Consider the following 25,389-nt stretch of genomic DNA (forward strand, 5'->3'; position numbering starts at 1 on the left):
CTGTATTTAGAGGTATGGAGCTGTATCTGTGCATATGCTTGGGGATGTGATTGTCTTTGCAGGGCTGTCAGGCTGATAGTTTTCATTGCACATGCTCTACCTTTAACATCTAGATCTGATTTTGCATTTGAATGAATAAGTTGAATGAATACTTGTTTTCTACTTACCTGTGTACTGTAATCAGAAATAAAGTGGTGGTTGCCAGAAGGCAGAAGTCAGAGGTAGGTTCTTATTTTTTTTATTTTCAGAGGATTCCATTTATCCAAATCTCTCTCTTCTCACAAAACTGTTGTTTCTGCTAAGGTTCAAGCAGGCATAGTCTGATTTCGTATGTGAAGGGAAATTAATTTAGCACTAAAAATACTGATGTGAAAGGCTAGGTTTGGTATAACTGATTTGGCAATGCCAAACTTCTGAAAGACAATTTTGTCTATAGGACAGTGGATGTGCAAAGCAAGATTTTTCCACATGCATGGTGGGATTTTTACATGGACTTTAAGGATGCTCCAGCATTGAGCAGTATCAGTTGTAACCCATTAGAAAATGACATCAGAGGTAGAATTACTCTTCTTACGTGTTGCAAACATCCATGACTGTAGGTAGTGATATCTTTTGGAGTGAAGTAGTTTCAAATATTAACTTTCCAGCCGTGTGTGGGAGCTATGTTTTCTAGTTCTCCATCCCTTAGTTTTGTTTCTTTGTAGCATGGGTAGATGAATAAAGTGTCTGATTCCTAACACACTGCCACTGGCTAGGAGAGCTCTCTAATGGATGGAAACATATGGGTGCCTGTAGATGCCTATGAATTTCTCTTATTGTCTGTGAATGTCTGGTACCTATGCCCTAATAGAGAATACTTTTCTTTTACCTAACTGTTTTAGTGGATTTTTCAAATCCCAGATTAAAAAATGAGAAATCTTTCCGTGATTCAGGACTTCGACCAGGAGGTATTTCATAGGATCATAAAATAGTTGGAGAGAATCTTTGGTGATCATCTAGTCTAGCCCCTGAGCTCAAAGCAGGGTCAGCTAGAGCAGGTTGCCTGGGACTGGATCCAACCAGGTTTTGAACATCTTGGAATATATAAGAAGGCTTGCTCTGAAAACCTCCTGGCACTCCTCAGGTTCCTTGCCTCCAAGGCAGTATCTCTGTTAAATAGTGTGTCAGTAACGTACAGACATACAAATTTTTTGGAAGACAAGATATGGACCCTGAAAAGACTTGGGCCCAAACCAGCCAAAGCATTCAGGGTCACAGCCAGGAAAGGGCTGATTTCAAGGATTGTATTCACTTTGGTCCATGGCACCTTTAACTGTGTTAGAGTTGACGTTAGATTTCTGCAGAGAAACTTTTCTGCAAAACTTGATTGTGTTGTGAGTGCTTTCAAAAATGTATTTCACTTTCACTACCCAACTTGCCTAAAAATCCGACTTCTGGGTTGTTCTTCTGGCACTGAAGTAGTCCCAAAAGACTGCCAAGTAAGTTTTGGAACAGATTTCTGTGTTCAAAAGTTTTGTACTAATTGTACAATATAGCACGTTTATTATCTTTTGATCTTCAATATTTTTTTTTCAACTCTAGACAAAGTGTTATCAACAGTTGTATTTTATAATTATATATAATTATTTTAAATGAATTTTTGACCATTGGCAGATGTATTTAAAAAAAAAAAGTCTAGTGCTTTTTTCATTTTGGTTTTACTACTACAGTGTTGCACTGAATAATTGTTTCTCCTCAGTCTCTCTTAATGATTTGCATGGCCAGTATTTCTGCTAAAGAAGTCAGATAGAATGTAGCAATTTTTTAGCACAAAGGAATTGAAGGTAATCTCTGTGCTTTCCTGATTCATTGGCTAGCCAGAGAAGGCCTGGTAGCTAACTGAGGGCTTCCAAACAGTGTCAAAATATTCAGTGGCAAGTTGATGTTGACAAAATTGAAGTTGAATGTATTAATTTTGTTCTAGTGATACGGAAATCAATGCATTTTAATACTGACTTTGGTCTGGGTTTGTTCCAAAGTGCAGTGAAGGGCATAATGCTGTGAACAACTGAACTTTATCTTTAATTGTGCAGCACGCAGCCTTTGTCAGAGAGTGGCCAGCACGTCATGCAGATTGGCCTAACACTGGACAAACAGCACAGAATCACAGAATATTAGGAGTTGGAAGGGACCTGGAAAGATCATCCAGTCCAACCCCTGCCAGAGCAGGATCACAAAGTGCCTGACAGTGTGTAGAGATTACTTTGTATAAAAAAGATGGAATATTTAAAATTAGCTCAGTATGTGCTAGTTGGCATTATAGCATACCCTTGAAGCCCTTGACAGTTTTGAACAAGTTATCTTTTAGCTCAAAGCACAACAGTGAAATAATAAAATACAGTAGACCCCCAAATAGTCTTTATTTCAATGAGGCTGATTTTGGGACCACCCTAGAAATCTATCTTCAAGTCATAGTACACTGCATTTACTAGAACTGCCAAATTCTCCATTTGACCAAAAATTAAATCTGTTTTAAAAAGAAAGAATAGCACAAATTGCATCTTAAATTTATGCTAGTGGCATTGGATTTAGGCACTTGAAAGCAATTTCAAGAGCAGATTTGCATACAACAGAAACCTGTAAGCAAATGGAAAGCGCTGTTTAGGGTTCAGAGAAGAACAAAATGCATACTCCATCCCTGACATAATTTGTCTTGAGGTTTATGAAATAATTTTTCATCAGATTATAATATTTAAAGTAATTAAAGATACAATTTGCTATTTAATAAACAATGTGTTTTGTAACTTCATTAAGGATGCTGCCTTCCTTAATTGTAATGGTCCAAGAGGTTGTCAGTGAACTGTACATTAACTGCAGTGATAATAATGATTTTATATGCTAATAATTTTTAAATGAATAACTCATGTAGTTTTTCAGCCACACAGGGAAAATAATTTACATTCCTAAAGCTTACTTTGGTATTAACCCCTTTACTTGGGAGAGAGGATATCCTTGTATAAAATGTTCACTTCTTTTACATTAGCACTAACGCAAGCATGTAGGACCCACTGGTGTGAAAGGATTAAAAGCTGCAGCATTAGACAAGCATGAACATTTCAGAGAGAAATCCTTGTTAGAGGAACCTGTTGGGACTGTGTAACTTGATTTTCTATTTATTGATCAGATGCTTCTAGTTTTTGTTACCATTTGAAACTCCGCTGGGAGAGAATCTTCCTGTCGTAGTACTGCAAATACAAAAATAAGCACCATGATGACGTTAAGGACTCATGTTCACTTCTTGGTATGTTTGTGTGGATGGAGTAACATCAGTATGGGTCGGATGCTGTGTCAGGGGACACATACACTCTCTTGGGAGTGTTTGCACCACTGGCTACAGGCAATTTTAGACATCTAGTTTTAACTTTCTGAAACAGTCTTCTCTGGACATGGCCATCTCTTCATGGACTGAAAAGAGACATAGGTTCCTGCATCTTTGACACTTTAAGTATCACAAAAATCAGTTGCTTAACAGAAGTATAAACTTCCCATTTTGAATTTTTTGCTTAGTCACCAAAAAATAAGCTTAAGAGAAGGAGAGAGCTTGTGCATGTGCAGATTTCTGCACCCATCAGCCAAGTACCGGACCAGTGATCTTTAGTGGCAATGTTTCACTTCATGTTCTTGGCTGTTGGGTGTTGAGGAGGCGTTTGGAGAACTTCACCATCTCTTTCTTTTTTCTGGATAGTAGCCTTACAGCATCTGAGGTTCAAGTGCAGTAGGTTTCTGACCCAAAGTCCCAAATTTAGTGCCCTGTTAGCAGTGTGTGAAACACCCAAGGGAAACTCAGGCATTCGACAAAGACGGTATAAATAATTAATAAAGACACTCTATCTTTGAATACAATTTCATATGAAATACAACATATAATGATGTTGGGAAAATAATTCAGATATAATTAATGGTTTAAAAAAACCCAAACCTTAGACAATTTAGGACTTTGTGTCGTTGACTCTTACTCAAAATAAGTCAAAGTATGACTTTACTTCATTATTCCCAGTATATGGAAGTATGCAGGGGTAGTTATATAGTTGCTTTAATGTTTCTCAGCTGATCTACTCGTGTAGGTGAATATCACTTTAACATGATATTTGCATAAAATTCCTTGCTACAGCTGTTTTTAAAAGGAGAGGGAGATAAATACGTGCTTAATGATAAGGACATCGATGTGAAGTGGGTAAATGACCTGAGTGAGAAAGCTCATTGACCCTCCAGCGTGTTACAAGAATGTCATATTTGTTGCAGCACACTCTGTACTGACACACAGCAGGTGACAATCTGAGAAGATAAAGCCTCTCACCTGCAATTATAAAACTCTGTGTGCTGCTTCTCTTCATTGATAGTGAATGGTGGAGCATAATTGTGTTGGAAGTGTCTCTTAAGAATGTTGCTCTAAAGAAATGAGTAAGAAAGTCTTCTCAAATGTTTTGATAGATGATTCATGGCATTGGAGCTGCTGTCAAGGAGCCAGTGTAGCCAAGCCTATAAATATGCAGTTATGAGAACATTGGAAACGTGCGTTCTGGTAGTGTGACAGATTCAAATAGCACTTTTTCTACTGGACTGGGTTTCTAAAGTTGCTTTCTTCCTGTTCTAGATTCAGATACCGTTGTCTAATTAGACTAATTGGCTGACAAATTTGCCTTCTTTTAAATAAAATTATTTTGGAGGTAAGAGAACAAATACCATCAGAGATCTGAATTGCTCTTTCTTTCCATAATAATGGTTTCTTTATGAGAGAGCAGAACCAGGCTTTATTATTTCTAGGGAACCTGTGTTTAATTTACTATATACGATGCATTTCCAGAAAGAATGGATATCGGCAGCCTATTTGTAAACCTTTAAACAAAGTAATCATAATGGAAGGACTGACCTCCCCCTTATCTGCAGTGTCAGTAATGGATGCAGCTCTAACAAATAACTGTTACCAGATGGTATTTTAACAAAGCAGGCTTGCTTTAAGTCAGTACCTGTGCATTTTCCTGTGTTTTGTATTGTCTTCTGAAGATCCAAAATACACTGAGTATAATGAGAATGAATGATAGCTTAGATGTGTTCTTTCCTTGAACTGCTGGTTGTATTAAATCTACAGCTCCTGCGCAGACCTACAAATCTATAACATCCGTTTCAGATGAATTCAGAAACAAGGGGCTGCATTCTTCTATTCTTGGTCCAGAGATTAAAATTGATCATGGGAAACACAAGGGAACAGATTGTAGTATCACAGCTCAATGTGGTTAACTGGTATAGTGCACAGCTTCTGTTCTACTTAACTGTGTGCGTACAGGTTACAAATATTATTGATTGCAAGGGCCAGTGAAGGCTGGAGGGAGGTTACGTGGCTTGATGCTATTTGGTAATTTTTAAGGAACAAGAGCTATGAACCCACGTGGCAGCTGGCGTTGGTACAGTTTAAATCTGACAAATGGAGATTTATGTTTGTGAGAGTTGGCAAAGCCCTTCAGGTAGAAATAATAAATGGAAATTTGATAGGTTGTTTTATCATAGGTCAAATAATGTGCTGTAGAAGGGGAAAAAAAGATTTAATTACTACCTTTTCATCAGAATGCACTGATGATAGGTTTTCAGTTGTAGATCTGTGCTGCAGAAAAATGAATGTTTAGAAGTCTCTTTTTCAGACATCATTTTGGAATATATGTAGAGCTGGTTTACCTGAAGTGATTCAAAAATGCACCTTAGGTGGAATGATACGGGAGTAATTACTCAATGAGCTTTATAGCATCTTTTTGCTCTTTCAAGTGGACAAAACCAGTGTATTAATATTCTAAGATTTAAGATAAGACAATATAATATGTTAACAAAGAACTGGGAAACAAGATTTGTTTCCTATATTGAAATTTCCCAGAGAGTGGTAATTATTTAGTAGCATTTAGAACACATTGCTGGTTTATACTGAAGACTGTTACATTTAAGAAAAAAGTAAAAATGCTTTAGGGTTTGGGTGAATCCTTGTTACATTTCAAAAATAGGAATAACCAGAAGGTCCTGTATTTTGCAAGTACTATTTAGCATGTGGGATTTTCTTCCTGGATAAGTGAGATTTTTCCAAGTGTTCAATATAGATACAGTTATATAGGGTGCAAAACTGTAATTGTATTGTTTCACAGTCACTACATTCAAATAGAATGGATGCTATGGAAGTAGCATGCGACAGAGTAACAGTAGCAGGTTTCAGAGAAAGGCTATAGTTAGATGTTTCTGTGATTCTTAGCTGTTCTTTTTCATCAGATTTAGGAACCAGTATTATAAAAATCAGTTTTTATATTTGTAACACTTCGATACCAGCTGTCAGCTACTATATTACTATTATATCAAAAGTATAGGATGGTTTTAGCTAGCACAAATTGATGTTGTCTAACTACGCCTCATTGCAACTTCTCTTCTGTAGAGTGCCCGAGACCTGACCCAAAGCTATTATGCCAGAATATTAATGACTTAATTATTCCTCATATATTTCCACAAGATGAATTTGCTGCCTTTGATAGATTTTCTTTTTTTCAGCTATTTCTTTGCAACAGTTTAGAAGCCTGGCATTTATTGTTCTTTGTGATGCCAACTAAGCATCTGTAGTTTTTCTTTGTGAATGTTTTCCGTTAGATTTGTTCTTCGTTTGTCCATTCCCTGCATATTTACTATAAGTACCTTCTCTTGACCCAGCTTTTTCCAAATTTTTGAAGTAAAGAAATTAATATCAAGATACCTTTTCTGTGCTAACGTTTGATTTTCCCTTTGTAAACTTTCATTGGCTTTGATTATTCCAATATGCCAGCATAACTGCCTATAAACTGGACATATTAGACAGGTAAGTTATAATGAATCTGCTTGAGGAAAGACATTGTTTCTATTGCAAACAGCTATTGTAATATTTACTGCTCTCTTTTCAGGAGTCTGTTGCTCCCAATCTTTCCATCCAGTTTATTTTGCTTTCACTTCTGTGTTTGGATTTTATATGCTATATAAAAATGACTTTATTGTGACATATGGTTTCAGAGATGATAGATTTTTTTGTGTCCTTCAAGTTACTGATAGACAGTCCCCAAGGAGGTGATCTTGCTTTTGTTGCCACTTCACTTCAGCACTGTTTACTGAACAAGAGTAAGTATCGGGGCCAGTTTCTTCTCCTCGAGTGTGGTGCAGCACATCACACTGACAAATAGTATCTGGCTGGTGTCTGGAGGAAACACAGCCCCCCTCTGTCTTTCCTTTGGCACGCTAGGGCTAGGGACATACTTGTAGAAGGAAGAGGGAAAGGAACTGACAACATTAGCATGACAGATCTTTGACTTGAGCATCCCTGCTATGCCAGTTCGAGGATGTTCCTGAATAGTGACAGCTTATGCCGGTGGTGAGAAGTGACCAAATTCCAGTCCAGTCAGGACTAAAAATCCAGTTCAGCTCTACTGTAAGCATACTGGAGCAAGCTCTTTTCCTGGGTTGAATGGTACATTCTTATGTTAGAGATGGATTTGACTGAGCCTACTAAATGCATTTTTGCTAGTGACCTTTTCAGATTTGTTGCCAGTATAATAAATGTTACCAAGATGACATAAGAAAGGTTTGCAGCAATATTCCACTTTATTTTTTACAGCAGATGTTTCTTCAGTTACTCTGTATTACAATTTTCAGAACTCTTATGTTCCACAAATCAAGATTCATAGCAAAATGTTTCAGTGCTTTAAGTCCGGCAATAAACAATACCAGGCAAAACGGAACCAGAGGGAATGTAAGCAGACTTACTGCATTCGTCCTTCTCTATGATGAGGTTTACATCATAATAATCTTCACATTTTAGCAAGTCCTTTCACCAGGGCTACCATCTAACTTCCTAGCATCCTCAATTTGACTAATACTTCAAATATGGCCAAGATTAAGTATCAGTTTCCAACCTGAGAAGAAAGGCTAGAATTACCACCTGTTCCTTCATTTCGGAAGCTGTATAACTTGATCTAACATCGTATCACTTCTTCTTATGTTTTAAAAACACTTAGTGGTACTGAGTGCTTCAGTTCTGAGGTATGCATTTTAAAATAATTCTTTTAGAGGATAAGTGCTCAAGTCAAACTGGGAGTTGAAAATCTTCATGGTGCTTAAGTGAGTACCCAGATACTGAGAATTGCAAAGTCACCATGTAATTTCTTCAGATCTTTGTTTAATCATCTTGAAACATTGATGATTTGCACTGAAATATATCACCTTAGTCATACTTGAGTATTACCCCAGAAATAGTAATATTTGAAGTAATTTGAAATAGTAATATTTGAAGTGTGGGTCCCTTATGTTGACTGATCTGCTTGGTGGACAAGGAAAAGGCTGTGGACGTTGTCTACCTGGACTTTAGTAAGGCCTTTGACACCGTCTCCCACAGCATCCTCCTGGAGAAGCTGGCTGGGCATGGCTTGGACGGGCATACACTTTGCTGGGTTAAAAACTGGCTGGATGGCCGAGCACAGAGAGTTGTGGTGAATGGAGCTAAATCCAGTTGTGACCAGTCACAAGTGGTGTTCCCCAGGGCTCGGTTTTGGGGCCAGTCCTGTTTAACATCTTTATCAATGATCTGGATGAGGGGATTGAGTGCTCCCTCAGCAAGTCTGCAGATGACACTAAGTTGGGAGGGAGTGTTGATCTGGCTGAGGGTAGGAAGGCTCTGCAGAGGGACCTGGATAGGCTGAATCCATGGGCTGAGGCCAATTGTATGAGCTTCAACAAGGCCAAGTGCCGGGTCCTGCAGTTCGGTCACAATAACCCCATGCAGCGCTACAGGCTTGGGGACGAGTGGCTGGAAAGGACCTGGGGTGTTGGTGGACAGCAGGATGACCATGAGCCAGCACTGTGCCCTTGAGCCAAGAAGACCAATGGCATCCTGGGGTGTATGAGAAGAAGGCGTGGTTGTAGGTCGAGAGAGGTTCTCCTGCCCCTCTGCTCTGCCCTGGTGAGACTGCATTTGGAATATTGTGTTCAATTCTGGGCCCCTCAGTTCAAGAAGTACAGGAACTGCTTGAAAGAGTCCAGCACAGGGCCACAAAGATGCTGGAGGGAGTGGAGCATCTCCCTTATGAGGGGCAGCTGAGGGAGCTGGGTCTCTTTAGCTTGGAGCAGAGGAGACTGAGGGGCGACCTCATTCGTGGTTATAAATTTGTAAAGGGCGAGTGTCAGGAGGAAGGAGCCAGGCTCTTCTCAGTGACAGCCAATGACAGGACAAGGGGCAATGGGAGCAAGCTGGAGCATAGGAGGTTCAATCTGAATATGAGGAAAAACTCCTTTACTGTGAGGGTGACAGAGCACTGGACCAGGCTGCCCAGAGAGGTTGTGGAGTCTGCTTCTCTGCAGACGTTCAAAACCGACCTGGACGTGTTCCTTTGCAACCCAGTCTAGGTGATCCTGCTCTGGCAGGGGGGTTGGACTGGATGAGCTTTCGTGGTCCCTTCCAACTCCTAAGATTCTGTGATTGTGTGAATTAAGACTAGAGGTAGGCTGTGGAGGGTAGGCTAAAGCCTTGAGAAAAGATGTACTGATTAAGATATAACCAAATTAGGAGTGGCCTAATTGGGCTGATGGGACTGATGAGTCATAGTTCACCTTTGGACATTTTAGTCAGCATTAGATGTCAATTCAATCTGATCACTAAATGTTGTGAGGACAGACCACAAGGCTGCAGCGTTTTGTAATCCAAGCTCAGACATAGAACACTAAATGTGTGGTCATAATCCTAATTTCCATCACTCACATGGGTTGATGCTAAACTCTTCTTGTGATTCCCATCTGTATTTTCTGATGCCAGGCTCATGTGAAACTTTGGCTACCTCTAAACTGGGACTGGACAACGGGCTTCAAAGAGAAATTGGATTGTAAGAACAAATTTAGTTCTGCCTGACCTACTTCATTCCTGTTATTTCAATACCATTTGCAAGATCCTTGTCTCTGTGTCTAATTTGGCAACAAAGTAAGGTGTGAGACTTATAGACTGCATTACTTTCAGGTTCAGCTACTTATTCAGATGTTTTAAAAGACATTATGGTATGGACATAGAAAGGACTGCAGCAATTGTGTATGGCTTTTGTTGATAGATGTGAAGGGTGTTCTTTCACATATGCTGTACACAGTGCTCATTCTAACTTCAGGGTAAGAAAAGGCTAACCCAAGTGTCTTGTAGTTCTTTTACTTTACTCCCTTCTATTTTTCTATGAACGAAGCCTTTAGCCATCATTAGGGAATAACTCTTACAAACCTTGCAAGTGTACCTATTCCAAAGTAAAGAAATCATTAATAAAAAACAGTAAAAGGGAGCAGTTATATTACAAAATAAATCTACCAGGCTTACAAAGAAAATAAATTTGAAAGAGCCACCTGCTGTGGAGATGAGGCAGTAATCTCAACAGCAGGAAATAAATGGAGAGGGGAAGAAAATACAAAAGCATAGACATTAAAAAAGTAATTAAAACACTTATCTCCATCGACATACATAGCAAACAAAAAAAAATAGCCACCTAGAAAACATACTCTATTGAACCTCACAACAGGAAGTAACAAAGCTGCCACCATAAAAAAACTCCAGCAAAATGAGAGAGATCCTTTAAAAATACAAGCCTCAAAAGTATTTACTAATGTGTTAATCGCTAATGGACTGACCTTGAGAGAAGCTGAGCACCTGCAGAGCATTTGCAACTTTACCGGGCATTTAGTCTTTCAGAAAGAAACCTTTAAAAATGTAGAGTAACTCTTTAGATACCAATGGCTTTCTGTTTCATTTCTGGTGAAAGTCAAAGCACGAATTGTAACGGTGTGTTTAATGTAATCAGCCATGTGACACAGCTTAGGTACTATATCTGGATAATGCATTTCCGTATAGTTTGTGTCTAAATTGTTGTGTAATATTGATCCATGGACAGCAATGTTATCAATATAAGTTATAAATGAATGACTTCTGTATGGGTAGAGCATATGCCACCGCATACAAATAGGTTCTTTCATGTCTAGGGGAAACTGTAAATTTGACAGTTATGAGAATATACTGTTTCAATGTTTTCTTTCAAGAAAGTACTTTAATGTATTTAAAACTTGTGGTCCAATTTATACAATTCATGGATTGTGTGACTAAAATAAAACTGCTTTAAATACATAGATTTTGATCTCCATTTCCACAGACCACAAACTAGACTTGTTGAAGAAGAACAGCACATTCAAAAATATTAAAGGATGCTTATGTGCTTGGAATTTACAATATGTTCTTTCCTCTCTGCCATGCACCTTTGTAGTCACACTCTGACCACACATTACCTGTAGCTGCAAGTCTCTGGGCAAGTGTGAAATGCTATCAGAAGTGTTACATCTGAAATATTTTTATATGGTAACACAAGGAGCAAGTTACAATACTCAGTGCATAAAAGGGCAGGGAGATGGGACAAAACTGGTACTTTTAATTCAAAAGGACACTTTTTTGAAAGGGAAATGGTGGATTTAGAAAATCACCTTTAGAGGGCATTTATCGTAGCTCTGTATCTGCTTTAGCATGTCTTTTAAAGAAAATAAAAATTCCCATGTAAACAAATATTGTTAACAAAACCAACTTATCAGACCATGTCAGTTCTCTAAAATTCCTATCACTCTCTCTCCATCAGCTTTCCATGGCTCCTTTGCCCAGGGCACATGGGTGGGCACAACTTGTTATTCCTATTCCTCATGCTGGCCAGAGGTGAGGTATTGCCGCACCTCGAGTCCTGTGTTCAGTTCTGGGCCCCTCACTACAAGAAGGATGTTGAGATTCTGGAGCGTGTTCAGAGAAGAGCCACAAGGATGGTGAGGGCTCTGGAGAACAAGCCTGATGAGGAGCGGCTGAGGAAACTGGGCTTGTTTAGCCTGGAGAAGAGAAGGCTGAGGGGAGACCTCATCACCACCTACAACTGCCTCAAGGGAGCTTGTAGAGAGGTGGGTGCTGGTCTCTTCTCCCAGGTGATGGGGGATAGAACAAGGGGAAACGGCACCAAGCTGTGCCAAGGGAGGTTCAGGTTAGAGATAAGGAGGAAGTTCTTTACTGAGAGGGTCGTCAGAAGCTGGAACAGGCTGCCCAGGGAGGTGGTGGAGTCACCATCCCTGGATGTATTTAAAAAGCAGGTAGATGAGGTACTTAAGGATACAGTTTAGTGGGTAGACAGGAACGGTTGGACATGATGATCTCAGAGGGCTTTTCCAACCGAGCGATTCTGTGATTCTGTGATTCTGTGATTGCTGGTCCAGAACCTGTGCTGCCTCATTATTGGGCTGTGTTCAAGTTTCTTGTGCTGCTTGGCAGGCCAGGTCTCAGCTTGTCTGGGCTCAGCCTCTCAGGTATTATTTCAGGAGACTTGCATTGCCACCAGAGCAGATAGACAGTTCTTCTGCCCACATCGAGTTCATGCATTTTATTTCTAGTTCTCAGTAGATTCTGACAGTTCAAGGCTTTCTACAAGGATCTAGGATCTCCTGGGCACCCCTTCCTCAGCAGATCCCTATTATGGAGGCTGAGAAGGGCAGAACAAGAGTTGTCTCTGTAAATGTGACTTTTCAAAGTCTTGTATACGTGAGCAGATTGTCATAGATATGGCAAAAGATGCAAAGACCTCTCTACCCTCTGAATTACTATCTAATGCTCCATATTTGTATGTTATGAGAATATTTTAAAAAAAGAAAAGAAGTCCCCTAAATTGGTGAATGGGTGACTTGATGAATGTTGGTTATGGTTTGCTGTTTTTGAAAGGCAGAAAAAGACATGAGCATAGCCAATGAATCAATTTTTCTGTGTTTTCTTTTGAATTCAATTTGGATAAAGTTATAAATGTAATGTCATTTTGAAACAAAGTTGAAAGACTCGTTATAAAAAATGTCAAAATAGAGTGTCTTGGCTTTTTTAAAAAATTGGGTTTAGTATATTCAAGCACAGATTGCATTCACTAGTCTGAATTTCAGTTTTTACCTGAAAGCAAAGGGTTGGTAAAAAACAATTCAGACAGTTCTCGTCTTGAAAACTCTCTTCTGTCAGGATTATAACAGCTAAGAATGCAAAGAGGGAGTGTTGCTTGAAAGATCCTAGCTCTTCATTTGTTTACCTGTTTCAGCTTAAGTTTTTCCAAAATGTGGTATTAGCCCAATTTTAAATGAAGCGAACCAAGCTTTTCAGTGTGAGGAAAACCAGAAAACCTCACAATGCTCTAGTAAGTATTTTTCCCTGCAGGCTACTATATATTTACACTTCAGCTCTATTTTTTTGTTGTCTGAAGATTTGTTTTCAGTCAGCTGCCAGTGAAAAGCAGATTTGACCCTTGCCAAGGACGAGGGCTTATTTTGTATGTCAGTTATCAAGACTGTCTGAGAAGTTCATTTGAAACTGCAAATCTGCCCAAACACGTCAGATTTAAGTAATCCAAACAATGAGTTCAGGTTCAGAAGGCATTCCTAACAGGATTTGATCAAAATAGGAGTGAGATATATGCTGTACATCTACTCCCACTTTAGTTTTCCTTTCCAGACCAGGCTAATAGTTACAGTAATAGCAGCAGTATTTATTTCCTTTTCAAACTTAGCTGATTGATGTGTTGATGTGCCTTGATTTATTTGGTGCAACAACTAAGTGGACTAGGTGCATTGCTCTGCATGCCAATCCCTTACGTTGTGTATGCATCACTGTTGTATATTGCCTTGTATATCTGACAAATTGACTCTAATTGTTTAGTGATTCATGTTTCATCTGGACTTGTGAGAGGATCTCAATTCTGTCTCTTTAAATGGAGATGATGGAATTAACACCACCAGTTAAGAAAACTGACATGCATAAGTATTGTGATAGTAAAGAGCACAAGATCTTGACAGAAAGCTGATGTTTTTTTCTAATACATATATGCATGTATATATTCATATGTATATATATAAAAGATATAAAAATGGGAGGTCTGTGTTTTCCAAAGCCACTGTTACTGTGGAAAGTATATGGTATGTCAGACATGGGAGAGACCCTGCTGAGGTATAGCCCACTGCAGAAGGGGTTGTGCGAATCAAATGAAGGAAAAAAGGCTTTATACTGAGAGAGTGGTGCTTGCTGAGAGATAGCTGCAGCATCTGGAGATGCAAGGCTGGGCCTAGCAAACCTGAGCGTCAGGAACAGAGAAGAATTGCTTTCTATGCTGTACCTGACCCAGATTGGGACTGTCTAGATAAGCTTTTGCAAAGCTGAACTAGATCTGTCATGCAAGCTGTTATTTTCATGATGTTTCTGCTTCCTCTATTCTTAGTAAATGCTGTTTTCCACAGCCCATGAGGCTTCACTGTGTGGTTTGGATATCAGTTGCTTCAGAAGCTTGTTCCCTGGTATCAGCAGGTAAAGGGACTGTGGCTTCAGGAAGTCCAGGGCTTTGGCTGCAGAAGTTGGGGGCAGGCATAGCCCTCTGCTTGCGTACAGATGCACAGAGTCTGTCTGTGGAGTTGTCTTTCTAGGCTGCCTCTTTGCAGCAGATTTGTTCTTCAGTGCAGGTGAAGGAGATCATTGTTATCACTAGATATAGGTTATTTAAAGACAGGAGACCTGGAAGATTGTTTCAGGACAAGAAATTCCAAGTAATAAATGAAAAAATACTTTTCCATGGCTTGCAGGTGGATTTGGAGAGCGGAGAACTGACTACCATTGACTTCAGTCTAAAACTTAGGGAGACCTCATGTTTTTCTAAGCATTTTTCCTCTGGTGGCTCCTGGCTATTTTGTACTAGTATGTGAATTCCCTTTTGCTAAAGGATCTCTCTGATTTATCTTCAGAGTATTTCTCTTGGTTCATTATTTTGACCTAAATTGTGTCTTTCGTAGATGACTGGAGTTTTTTAAATTTTATTTCTTCTCTAAACCCCTTTGCTCGAAATGACATTTTTTCCTCTACAGCTGTTTTTTTTGTCAAATGTTCTCTCTCCTGAGAGGCTGTTGGCTATTTATCAATATTTGATCTGTCTGTAAAGCGTAGTTCTATGGGGTGGATGTTTATTATGAAACGGTGTCTCTCTAAAGTGGATCTTATCAGTTCTTGATCTCTTTCTGTTTGCCTGCCTCTGCCTCTTTCTTAGCTAGCCTAGTGACTTTAAGAAGTACTCAGTCTCTATTCTGACAAAATTAAGTGCAATCATTATAATGGCAGAAGCTAAACAGCAAAAGGAGATACATCAGAATCCAGTATAACTTCCAGCAGATGCTTAGCTTGAAACTGTGCCAGGTGTTTATAGGTATAAGAGAAAAATCCGCTGCGTTTTCTTCAAATGTAAATATTGCAGAGTTGGCTTTTGTGGAGTTTTCAGCAAAATGAAAATAGCAAAATAAATAGCAGAAAATGCCATGAACACTGAGTACCTCTTAGGCTTTTTTTTTCTGACATATCAGCCAGAGTTGACATTATTGAATCTGATGCATTCTTAATCCAACTGCTTCGATTTCAGTGACACTGAACTAGTGATGAACCTGAACCGTGAACATTGCAACAGTCCCTTAATTTACTCTTTCTCAGCCTATGGGAGCTAAATTACTGATGCCATTAGAGATGAAATAATTTTCATTTGGAGATTATAAAAGTGGCAAAAATAAGTGGGAAAAAAATGTGAGGGTTTCTGCTTGGTTGTGAATGGAGATAGATGTTAGGTAGAAAGGAAATTCTCTTTAGTGCAGGCTGTACATCTCACTAATGATGAGTGTCTCCCCCAAAAGCAAACTGAGGCGTCTGAGCTGGTTTACAGATACCTCCATGGAAAAAGTTACTCTGTCCTCTGCCTGTAGGCAGTCACTGAGAGCTTTTTCCAAGATACTCTTCTTGCCATAGATGATTTTGCAATATATACATGGAGGAAAACCTATGCAGTTTTAAAAATAATTCCTTTAATGCATTTTACATATTATACTTTGAATAGCACTAAGTATTTCTGGCAACCTCTTAAGATATCCATTATTCATTCTTCATTAGCTGATATTGCAGTCTAGCCAGGACATACAGTGTTCAAAGGTCTTGAAGTTCAGTACGTGCTAGTATTTCCTAACCTTAATTTTCTCAATATCCAACTACAAATCAGGGATGTTTTGAAAGTCAATTGTTCAGCAACTGAGTTATGATTTTTTTTTTATAAATAGAGGTCAAGAAGGTGCTTGATAACATGACAATTTTCAGATGCAAAAATTTCAGGATTTTTTAATTTGTTTTTTTGTCTTGTGAGCCTTTTGAATTCCCTGAGAGGATGTTTTCATTTTCTTCACTGAAACTGATAAAACTAAAAATACAGTGGTTTTTTCTTGTATTATAGTAACTTCATTCAGGGATCTAAAGGTTTGAGAAACTTCCCTTGTGTCAGATGACTCATGAAAAAAAATCTTTTCTTCTGTCCGAGACCTGATCCTATGCTGAAATGAGACAGATTTTTGCTGCTTCCATAATATAAAAAGTCCCTAAACCTTCCCTACTTGGAACAGTGCTCCTCAAAGCGCAATCCTGCTTTGTTGTTGAAACTAGCATGGTGTTATTGGGGTTTTGCAGACCAGTATGTCTCAAAGAGAAGAAAGATTCATCTGCTGCCATCCATGCCTGAGAATGGAGGGAACACAGATTGCTTTGCATGCTCCAATTCTGCCTTGTTTGCGCTGAGGACTCCTCAGTTCTGCTGTGTTTCCTTAGAACAATCATTGACATTTACTCCATTTCAGTGTGTAATTATTAATTAGCATACTTTGATAATATTATGGGGTTTTTAGATGTAAACATGAAAGTCAAGGTCCCGTTGAAAATACTCTGGTAGATCATTGCATTAAAACCTTTTCATTGCATGAAAAAGATGTTTTAACTTCTACGTCAGCTAGGCTGGTTTTTTGTGCTGTCCAAATGTTCACACTGCAAGGAGAAGATATTTAATAATGGGAAGATGCTTTTTGCTGCTTTCTTTTAATTGAGAGGTATTTGTTGCTATTATTGGTTGTGAAGTGTATCCCTGTCTGTATCCTACGACTTTTGTGTGCTATTAATAACGATAAATAAATGTCAGCCAATAAGGACTTGGGGGTTTTGAGAAAACAATCAAGAATGGCAAAAAAAAGATGGCATACAAATACTCGTAGATAAGACAGATCTACAGCATTGCCATTTGTCCTCCTCTCCTCATCGGTTAAGCTGTTTATTATTCCCTCATTTGTATTATCCACAGACTAGCTGTATTGAAAAATGCCTCCAAACAAAGTGAGCAAAATCACTTCACAGCAGTAAGAGTTACATCTGTATGCCAGTGAAACAATACAAGAAAAGCTTACAAGAGTTTTCCCCAGTAGCTTCTGTGCATTTGCACCCTGTATATCCTGTTCTCTCTAACCTTTTCCTCTGCATTTCTTTTGGTATGAATTATATGAGTACACAGGTTATCCAAAACCCTTGTTTTCAAGTGCCAGTGCTATTACAAGATCACCAGTTATGTAAGCTACAGCCTACAAACAAAAACTGCAGTCATTTGTGATGTTCCTTTAGTCACATCTGAGGGTCTGTAGAAGTGCTTGTATTGAGGATGTTTTTGAGAATGCGTGTGTAATGTGAAATGTAGACTGGTCTTTGACATTTTCCTTTGTAGTTCTGATATGTCTTAAAATATCTGTTTTAGGTTTGCCAGAACCAAACAGAGAGAAAATATTCCAAGGACTAAGAATGGACCAAGGATTCTACACATCTAAAGACTTCCTGCCTTTGGTGGCAATGGCAAGTAAACCAGGTGCATGACATTATGTTCTTGTAATCATATTCAGCAAGGCATTAGCAGTTATTGATGTATCAAAATGGACAGCTGGTTATGCAGCGGCACATCCGATCGTGAAGCTTCTCCCAGTGAATGGGTCTGGGGCAGGGTTTTCTCTTGGTGAGTTGCATCCTCAGGAGTGTGGTCAGGAAAGTCAAAGTCAAGATGGTAAATCAAATAGTCACACGTAAGAATCTAAGGATGTGATAAAGCATTACACCTAATAAGTTATATTTGTTATTTTGAATTATATATGAAAGATGTCGTAAGCTTCTCATTTGTATAAATTACCTTGACAGTATATATAAGATGGACTTGGAAAAATTTTATATTAAAGAAGGTGTTGCCAACCCATATAAGCAGTGGCTTTGTATATTGTTGGTACATTATTTTACTTGATCCCAAGTCATGTGCTGCATATTTTACTGACACATTTAAGGGAGCACTAGTTCCTTACCCAAAGGACTCACAGTCTAAGACTCAAGACAGGAGCAGTATGCCGGGGGTTAATAAGACAGCACTCAGTTCATGGGCACCAAATGCAGTCTTGGTTTGTGCTTTTATGTCTTTGTTTTGTGTACAGAGATGGCTGCATTAGCTCCCCAAGGATTATAGCAGCTTTCAGTGGCCCTGAATGTGAAGTCATCAGCCTCAGATGGATGTATGAGATGGGGGCTCGTGATTTCTGCACCACATTCCCTCCTGGTCTAGAGTCCCCTGTGTGTCGATAAAAAAGAAATTCCATGTACAGTTTTCTGGGCACATACTTAGTGCAGTGTGTGGTCTTGTATTCACAACCACATATTTAACCACACACATGCCTTTTTATTGACAAACTGATTTTCTTCTGAGCATTCAGAAATTTCTTTTAGGATCATATAGGGTTGCCTGCTAATTTAGTAGACTTTCTAGGAACAATGTGTTGAAGAATGTGTCTTCTGTGGCAAATTATTCTGCATATAGAAGTAAAGTTTATTACCCATTTTTATGCAAAATATTTAGGAAGGGAAATTCTGCATCCCATCTGTCCCATCGCTGCTGTTTTGATTAAATGCTTATTTGTGTGTTTCTTAAGCTCAAAGTGAGCTCAAATGGATTGGGAGAAAAGGGTTGTCTGGTTGTTTGGTTGTTTGTCTGGGTTTTTTAAGAAATAGATGTTTAAAAATGAACCAGATTGAGAATCTGCACTGCAAAACATTAGTAATAATAAAGGAAATTAATTAAGAAAGGAAATTATTAATAAAGGAAAAATAAATCTTGCAAAACAGTTCCCTCTTGTAATAATTTGACTAAAAACACTTGTGAATGTTAAGTTGCCCTCCTGCATGAGGATCTCTGTATTATGATCCACATCTTTTAAAATGTTGCAAAGTAGCACTCTTGATTTACCAGGATATATAATGATATTTTTTTTTATATTAAGTCTACAATGAAAAAGTATGAACTTTGAAGAACTAACCTTTTCTGACTGACAGTAATAGATAGCTCTTTCATGTTGTCTGTTAATTAACATGGTCTCTTTTACCTAGCTTTCCTAGCGTCTGTCTGTAGCTCTAGCCACCTCTTGCTCTCTAAAGCATGGAATTTTAAAATAAAATATACATGTCCTATATCCTGCTCTGTCATCTTTTTTTACTATGACAGTTTTCTAAATCATAGACTTAATCACTGTAAAATACATACTCTGCCTGCTTATTAAGTTCTGAATACCACTTGTTAATATACTTTCCTCCAAAAGGGGTTCCCTTTGCTAATACGTAAACGTGAATTTACCTTGGGAGTGGCCTTGTTACCCAGAGCGAAGTGGACTGATCTGTTCTAGAGTAGTCCCGTAATGACACTCTGAACTGCCATTCCCCTGCTGCACCTGTGCTTTTACCACTGCTCAGCGTACAATTTTTGCGAAGGATTAAGTTCGTTAAAAATAAATGACGAAAGTTTAGAGAGCATTTTAGAATAAGAAGTAAATAGTCAACACAATGCCATATATATAGGGGCAAAAACAATAGCATTTGCTAAATGGATAGCATTTTACAACTGGAGGGAGAATATGTTTATTAGGATGCTTCTCACTCTGTGTAAATTAAAAGCATTGCTTTTTGCTTGTTTTTCTTTATTATTGCTTGTGCAAATCTGCTGCTACTATATCAGGATACTTGAGCTACAGTTAATGATTAAATGGCCAGCTTAGCACCTCCTGACTGAAATTTTATCATGGGCTCATTGAGAATATAGCTTTATAATGTTGATGGCATTATTTTTGTTAAGTTACTATAATTTGCCTAATCAGTTAGTTGTATATAAACTTGTGGTAAAGTGCAGTCTCATACAAGGAACACGTACAGTTCCGTTTTACTTATTTCTTGTATAAGCAAATCATCAAATAAAAGCCATAGATGAGGAACACATAATGTCATTCTCTCCGTGTAACTTTTTGCAAATCATCTGTAGAAAGCCACTGTAGATTAAATGTTTTCTCCCAGTGGAAGATTAGGAACGACTGAAATCACAATATTCTTTCTGCCTTGTGTTCAGCTACGTTAGAGAACAACCTCCTAGAACCATGCTATAGCCAGAACAGTGTCAGTGCCTTGTAGAAAACTGACTGGGGAGACTAACTTTGAGAAACTATACACAAAACTATCAACAACTGGTCGTGTTTTGAAAGGTGGTGGGTTTTTTCTAACTGGGAGTGTAATGAATCTGATGAGATAAACTTACTTTTTGAATGAAAAAAATTCACAGTGCTAATTTCAACCTGACAGGACCCACAATCCTACCAATACGTTGTCATTTGAATTCTTTCCAGATAGAAAGGTGCAGCTGCTTAGAGTACTGACTATGAAATTATGTATATGAGCATATCTTAAAAACAGGAATAAAACTGTCTTTCAGCGAAGCAGAATAATTTGATAGAGACACTCCATGCTTGGAAACTGTAAGATGCAATTTTACACTGCTTTGAGTACAAGTACCTTTTGAGCTGTCAAGCAGAAATGGTTTCTCTACTTGAAAATGGGGTTTTCCTTTCATCTTCCAGGGATGTGTGCCTGTCACTCTCCGTTGCCATCAGTACATGGAACTGTGATTGTACTTGGGGCAGGAGACACTGCTTTTGACTGCGCAACATCTGCTTTACGCTGCGGAGCTCGTCGCGTGTTTGTGGTCTTCAGGAAGGGGTTCACTAATATCAGGGCTGTCCCAGAAGAGGTAAAGCTGAATAACGGCATTTATGAGAAGCAATATTGCTTGTTATTTCTGCAGAGCCTGAAAGTGTGCTATAGGTACTTAAAAGACATCTACTAAAGGTTTTCTTTATAAAAATGCTTTTAAAAAGTATAGATGTTTATTAAAGATCTGAGGCTCATTTTATATAGTCTCTGTATAAATCATTTGCTTCCCTCTGTTGTACCTGTTTCCTGTAAAGTCAGAGAGATGCATTTGCATACAAGGGGTAGAATTTCTTATAAATTAGAAAACACAGTAGAATTTTTACCCTTGGAAGCAGCCCAGAGTTCAAACAGCCATTTGAGTATTGCAGGTGAATTCAGGTCATGGTTAGATCCTAGAATGATACCTTTTGGTTGCTGTCTGATGAACCTGGATGATTCATTAGTGATCTGGACATTGCCTTGGGAGCCTGTGAAATGCTGTTAGAAAATTACTTACAGTGATTTTGGTTTTGAATCACTGCCAGCGGCAATAGAGCAATGCCATTCGTCACAGAGTTCAGCATTCAATTTGATTTTCAGTTTGGCTTTGCACTTTGGCATTTGTCAGGACATCTGCACATTTTGAAACCGACTCTGCTTCCTCAGTGTATCTGTGCTGCAGGAGGGCTTTTTCAGGTTAGATTTTCTTATTCTGGTGGTCTTTTTCCATTATCATTTATTTGGTACACACTTTACACTTTTGCATACTTGAGGAGATCAGGACACCTGATACATCTTTATAATGAGATTTATGGTAGTTTGGTCATCTGTTTCAAGAAGGTTGGCATCTTAGAGATCTCATAGAAGGAGAATGGAGGCAAAAAAATGTAGTATAGTGTCTCTTGATGCATAATTTGCTTCTGGTTTTGTTGCATTTAATTCAAGAGTTCTAGACACAATGAGATTACTGAAGCCATTGCACAGACACACTCATATGCTATTGAGGTTCTTACTATCAAGAATCAGCTGTCACTCTGAGCTAAAATCTTTGTGAGCAGCCTGGGTAAATTCCTAAAAGTTGTCAATGGTTGCACTCATCCAGTCATGCAGTGGTCCTGAAAAATGTAAAATAAGAGTAGCTTCAGCTAGTAATGGCCATGCTAGAATGATGTCAGATTGGATATTACATGTTTGAAAAAGTTTTGTCGTGTAAACGTAGATAACCAAATCCTGAAGACTTTGCTAAGACAAAATGCTGTTAGACTTCATCAGTTTTACCACAGCAGAGATTCAGATCTTAAGTCTGGATTGTCACTCAGAAAATTGTTGTTGGCACATGGCAGTCAGCATTTAATGACATCTTAAAATCATAGCAAACAGAAATCAGGGCGTGTACTTAATGCTAGGCCTCTGCATAAAAGACACCGATAGCTACAGAAGACTCTTGTGCCCTCAGAAGAGTTATACATATTCAAAGTAACAGGGAACGATAAGAAAATGTATTGGATACATATTTGCAATGCAAATTTACCTAGTGCCACTGTCTAGAACTGCTTGATTTAATAGCACAGAAGGCTCTGAAGTTGATATTGGGATGACTGGCCGTATACTGTACACGGGTGACTTCTACTACAGAATAATGCCTGGTAGCATCTTGAGTCAAAATATATTTTATGTTTCTTTCTCATAAAAACTCAACAGCGTTCAAGTTACATATTTTATTGCTTCTACTCTACAGATGGAACTTGCAAAAGAAGAGAAGTGTGAATTTCTGCCTTTCCTCTCCCCTCGGAAAGTTGTACTTAGAGGTGGACAAATTGTTGCTATGGAGTTTGTTAGAACTGAACAAGATAATGATGGAAACTGGAAAGAAGATGAGGATCAGGTTGTCCGTCTGAAAGCTGATGTGGTGATCAGTGCCTTTGGCTCAATTTTAAATGACACTAAAGGTAACCCTGACTAATGCATTCTGTAAATTAATAGCTGATTGCTATTTTAGCTGCAGCCATTTCCTGTCCTTTGGCGGTTTTGTGAAATGAGTCTTCTGGAGGTTACATAGTTTGTCACCGCTGGTCCTCTTCACAGGAATTTTTTTTCTTTCGGTATATATCTTAGAACAAAACTTGAGGGTTTGATAGCAAAGCAATTTTCTGTATAGTGCTGTGTAGAGCAGGAACTTGAAGTAGAGATGCAGTTGCTCAGTATGTCTCTTGCTTTCCTCCCAATGCAAATGGGATCTCAAAGAATACTCTTGGGGATTTCTTCTGGTCTCACTAATTAACTTTAGAGAAACTCATTATACTACAACTTTAAACTGAACTGATCTGATCTCTGAAACCCTTTTTTCCCTATTAAATTAAGCAAGAATTAAGACAGATTCATTATTCTGTTTCAGCTGTGCATACGCAAGAGAACTGTGGCTTTGCTCATGTATACAGAATTTGTTAAATTCACCTGTGCTTGTCTCAGCTTGTCTCATTATTTAGTTGCACTTTACAAGCTTTGGTCTTAAAAACTAACAATTACTTAGTTCCATAGTAAAAATACATAAATTGGCACACAGATGGCATTTCAGAGCTTGATCAAATTGCCTGGATGTAGCAGAAAGAGAGCTGAAGAACATAAGTGCAACTAAGAACATGGGAACTGAGCAGAGCTCAGACTGTCCTGCTCTGACACTAGATCTAAATTCAGGCACATACATCCAATGTGCCTCAACAGTGAAAAACAGTGACTCAGCAGAAAACAGATTGATAAAATTAATAAATCTTCAGCCCGGAGACGCTCATCAAGGTTAGCAGGTTCTGAAAGCCGTAGTGATCAATGTGCCCACTTATCCAGGGTGCAGTCATGCCAGCCAATTCCCCCATGACATGTTGCCATGGTCCTTTGGGTATAAGACTTGGTAAGGGCCTCAGAGTGCATGTCGCCAGAAAATTTGGTAATCAGATGCCAGCACAAAGGGAATTCCAAAATTTCTTTGCATATTGTGATTTTGTGAATCTTTTCAATCAAGGAAAATTATAAATCTAAAGTAATCTAGGCAGAGTCTAGTAGCACTTGTGGACATACCTCAGGCACCTATAAAACGTATGACTTCACATCTGTATTCTTTATGTAAGCATTATAGATAGAGCTGTTTTAAATGAAGTTAAAGAAATCAGTTTTCCAATAGCAAGATTTTCCAGACTTATTGGTAAAATTACACAAAAAGTGTTCTGACTTCACAGGAAGACAAAACATTAATTAATGAAGATAAATTATAGGTCCCATTGAAAGTTTTAGAATATGGCCGATAGTAGATTTGTCTGTAATCTGAATGAGCTACTTAGTGCTTCCTGTTCACCAGTCCAATTGTATAAAAACCCTCATGCAGCCATGAGAAGAGTCTAAACTCCTACAGTAAAAAAGAAGGATGAACCTGTTTCCTTGAGGAACATGCCAAGTTTATTGCAGGAGCATTCCTATCTTGTGTGTTACTATTGCTTTGGGATAGGCTCTTGCTGTTATCTAGACAGCAATTGCACCCAGCTACGTACAGTGCCAACTACTCAGGGCTGCCTCCTGCCCAGCTATTGCCTCCTGCTCAAAAGGGCACAGGAGGTGCAGTGTACATCTCCTTGAGAGAGCTGATTCCCATTCCACTTGGAGATGTGTTGCTGTATAAAGAATCAGGCATCTCTATTGGTCACGTTTTAGGGCTCAGTCTAATCCCCAGGAAGCCTGGCTGTGTTCCTGTGTGACTGCTCTGGTGATCCTGCTCTGGCAGGGGTTGGACTGGATGAGCTTTCCAGGTCCCTTCCAACTCCTCATATTCGGTGTGATTCTGTGTGAGACTTATGAGCTACTCCATTGGTGGAGTTACCTTGAATGAGAATTTTGGAAAGTTTTGTTGTTATTGTTTTTAAACCTCTCTGTGTAGGGCTTTTTGGAAGACTTTCTAGAAACTCATGTAGTAAATCAAATATTAGCCTATGCAATCAATATGTTTTGTTGTGATTCATAGACCCTACGATAAAGGATTGATTCTCTTCTCCCACATTAAAACTACTTCAGCTGAAAGGTTGGACTTACTGTGTTGTTTAGCCATAAGACTGTGTCAGTTTTCTATCTCCTAGTACACATTCACTGTCTAAATTCATTGTTGTGAGGTTTTTAAATAGAAACATAAAATGGGAGGGGAGCAGAGTCATGCAGTGAGCTGATCATGAAAGAAGAGTAATTTACCTTGGGGGTGAGCAACACACCTCAGTTTCACACTGTAGTTTTGGTGAAACTGCTATTAGAATAGCAATCAAATTACGAGGGAAAATGCAAAGCATTTGTTTTGGGTGTTGTGAAAGTGAAAAGAAACTAAGACTTGAGGGAATAAAGTGTTTATTTTGAACATACCATTTCAGTTGCTTTTAAATCTTTAATTT

The 25,389-nt window shown here is 38.6% G+C and overlaps 1 protein-coding gene across 1 annotated transcript in view; it reads left to right on the top strand.

Annotated features, from left to right (window-relative positions):
* Positions 1–22,917, top strand: part of LOC104537483 (dihydropyrimidine dehydrogenase [NADP(+)]-like) — a gene marked incomplete at both ends in the record, with an annotated part of 75,393 nt that extends 52,476 nt beyond the window's left edge. The window contains 3 exons of the mRNA XM_010180380.1: positions 17,685–17,792; positions 20,857–21,026; positions 22,707–22,917. Coding sequence (XP_010178682.1) covers positions 17,685–17,792; positions 20,857–21,026; positions 22,707–22,917 — 489 coding nt within the window. The remainder of the gene's footprint in view (positions 1–17,684; positions 17,793–20,856; positions 21,027–22,706) is intronic.
* Between the last annotated feature and the right edge of the window lie 2,472 nt (positions 22,918–25,389).

The sequence above is a fragment of the Mesitornis unicolor genome, unplaced genomic scaffold, assembly GCF_000695765.1.
Source record: "Mesitornis unicolor isolate BGI_N332 unplaced genomic scaffold, ASM69576v1 scaffold4663, whole genome shotgun sequence".
NCBI classification, from domain to species: Eukaryota; Metazoa; Chordata; class Aves; order Mesitornithiformes; family Mesitornithidae; genus Mesitornis; species Mesitornis unicolor.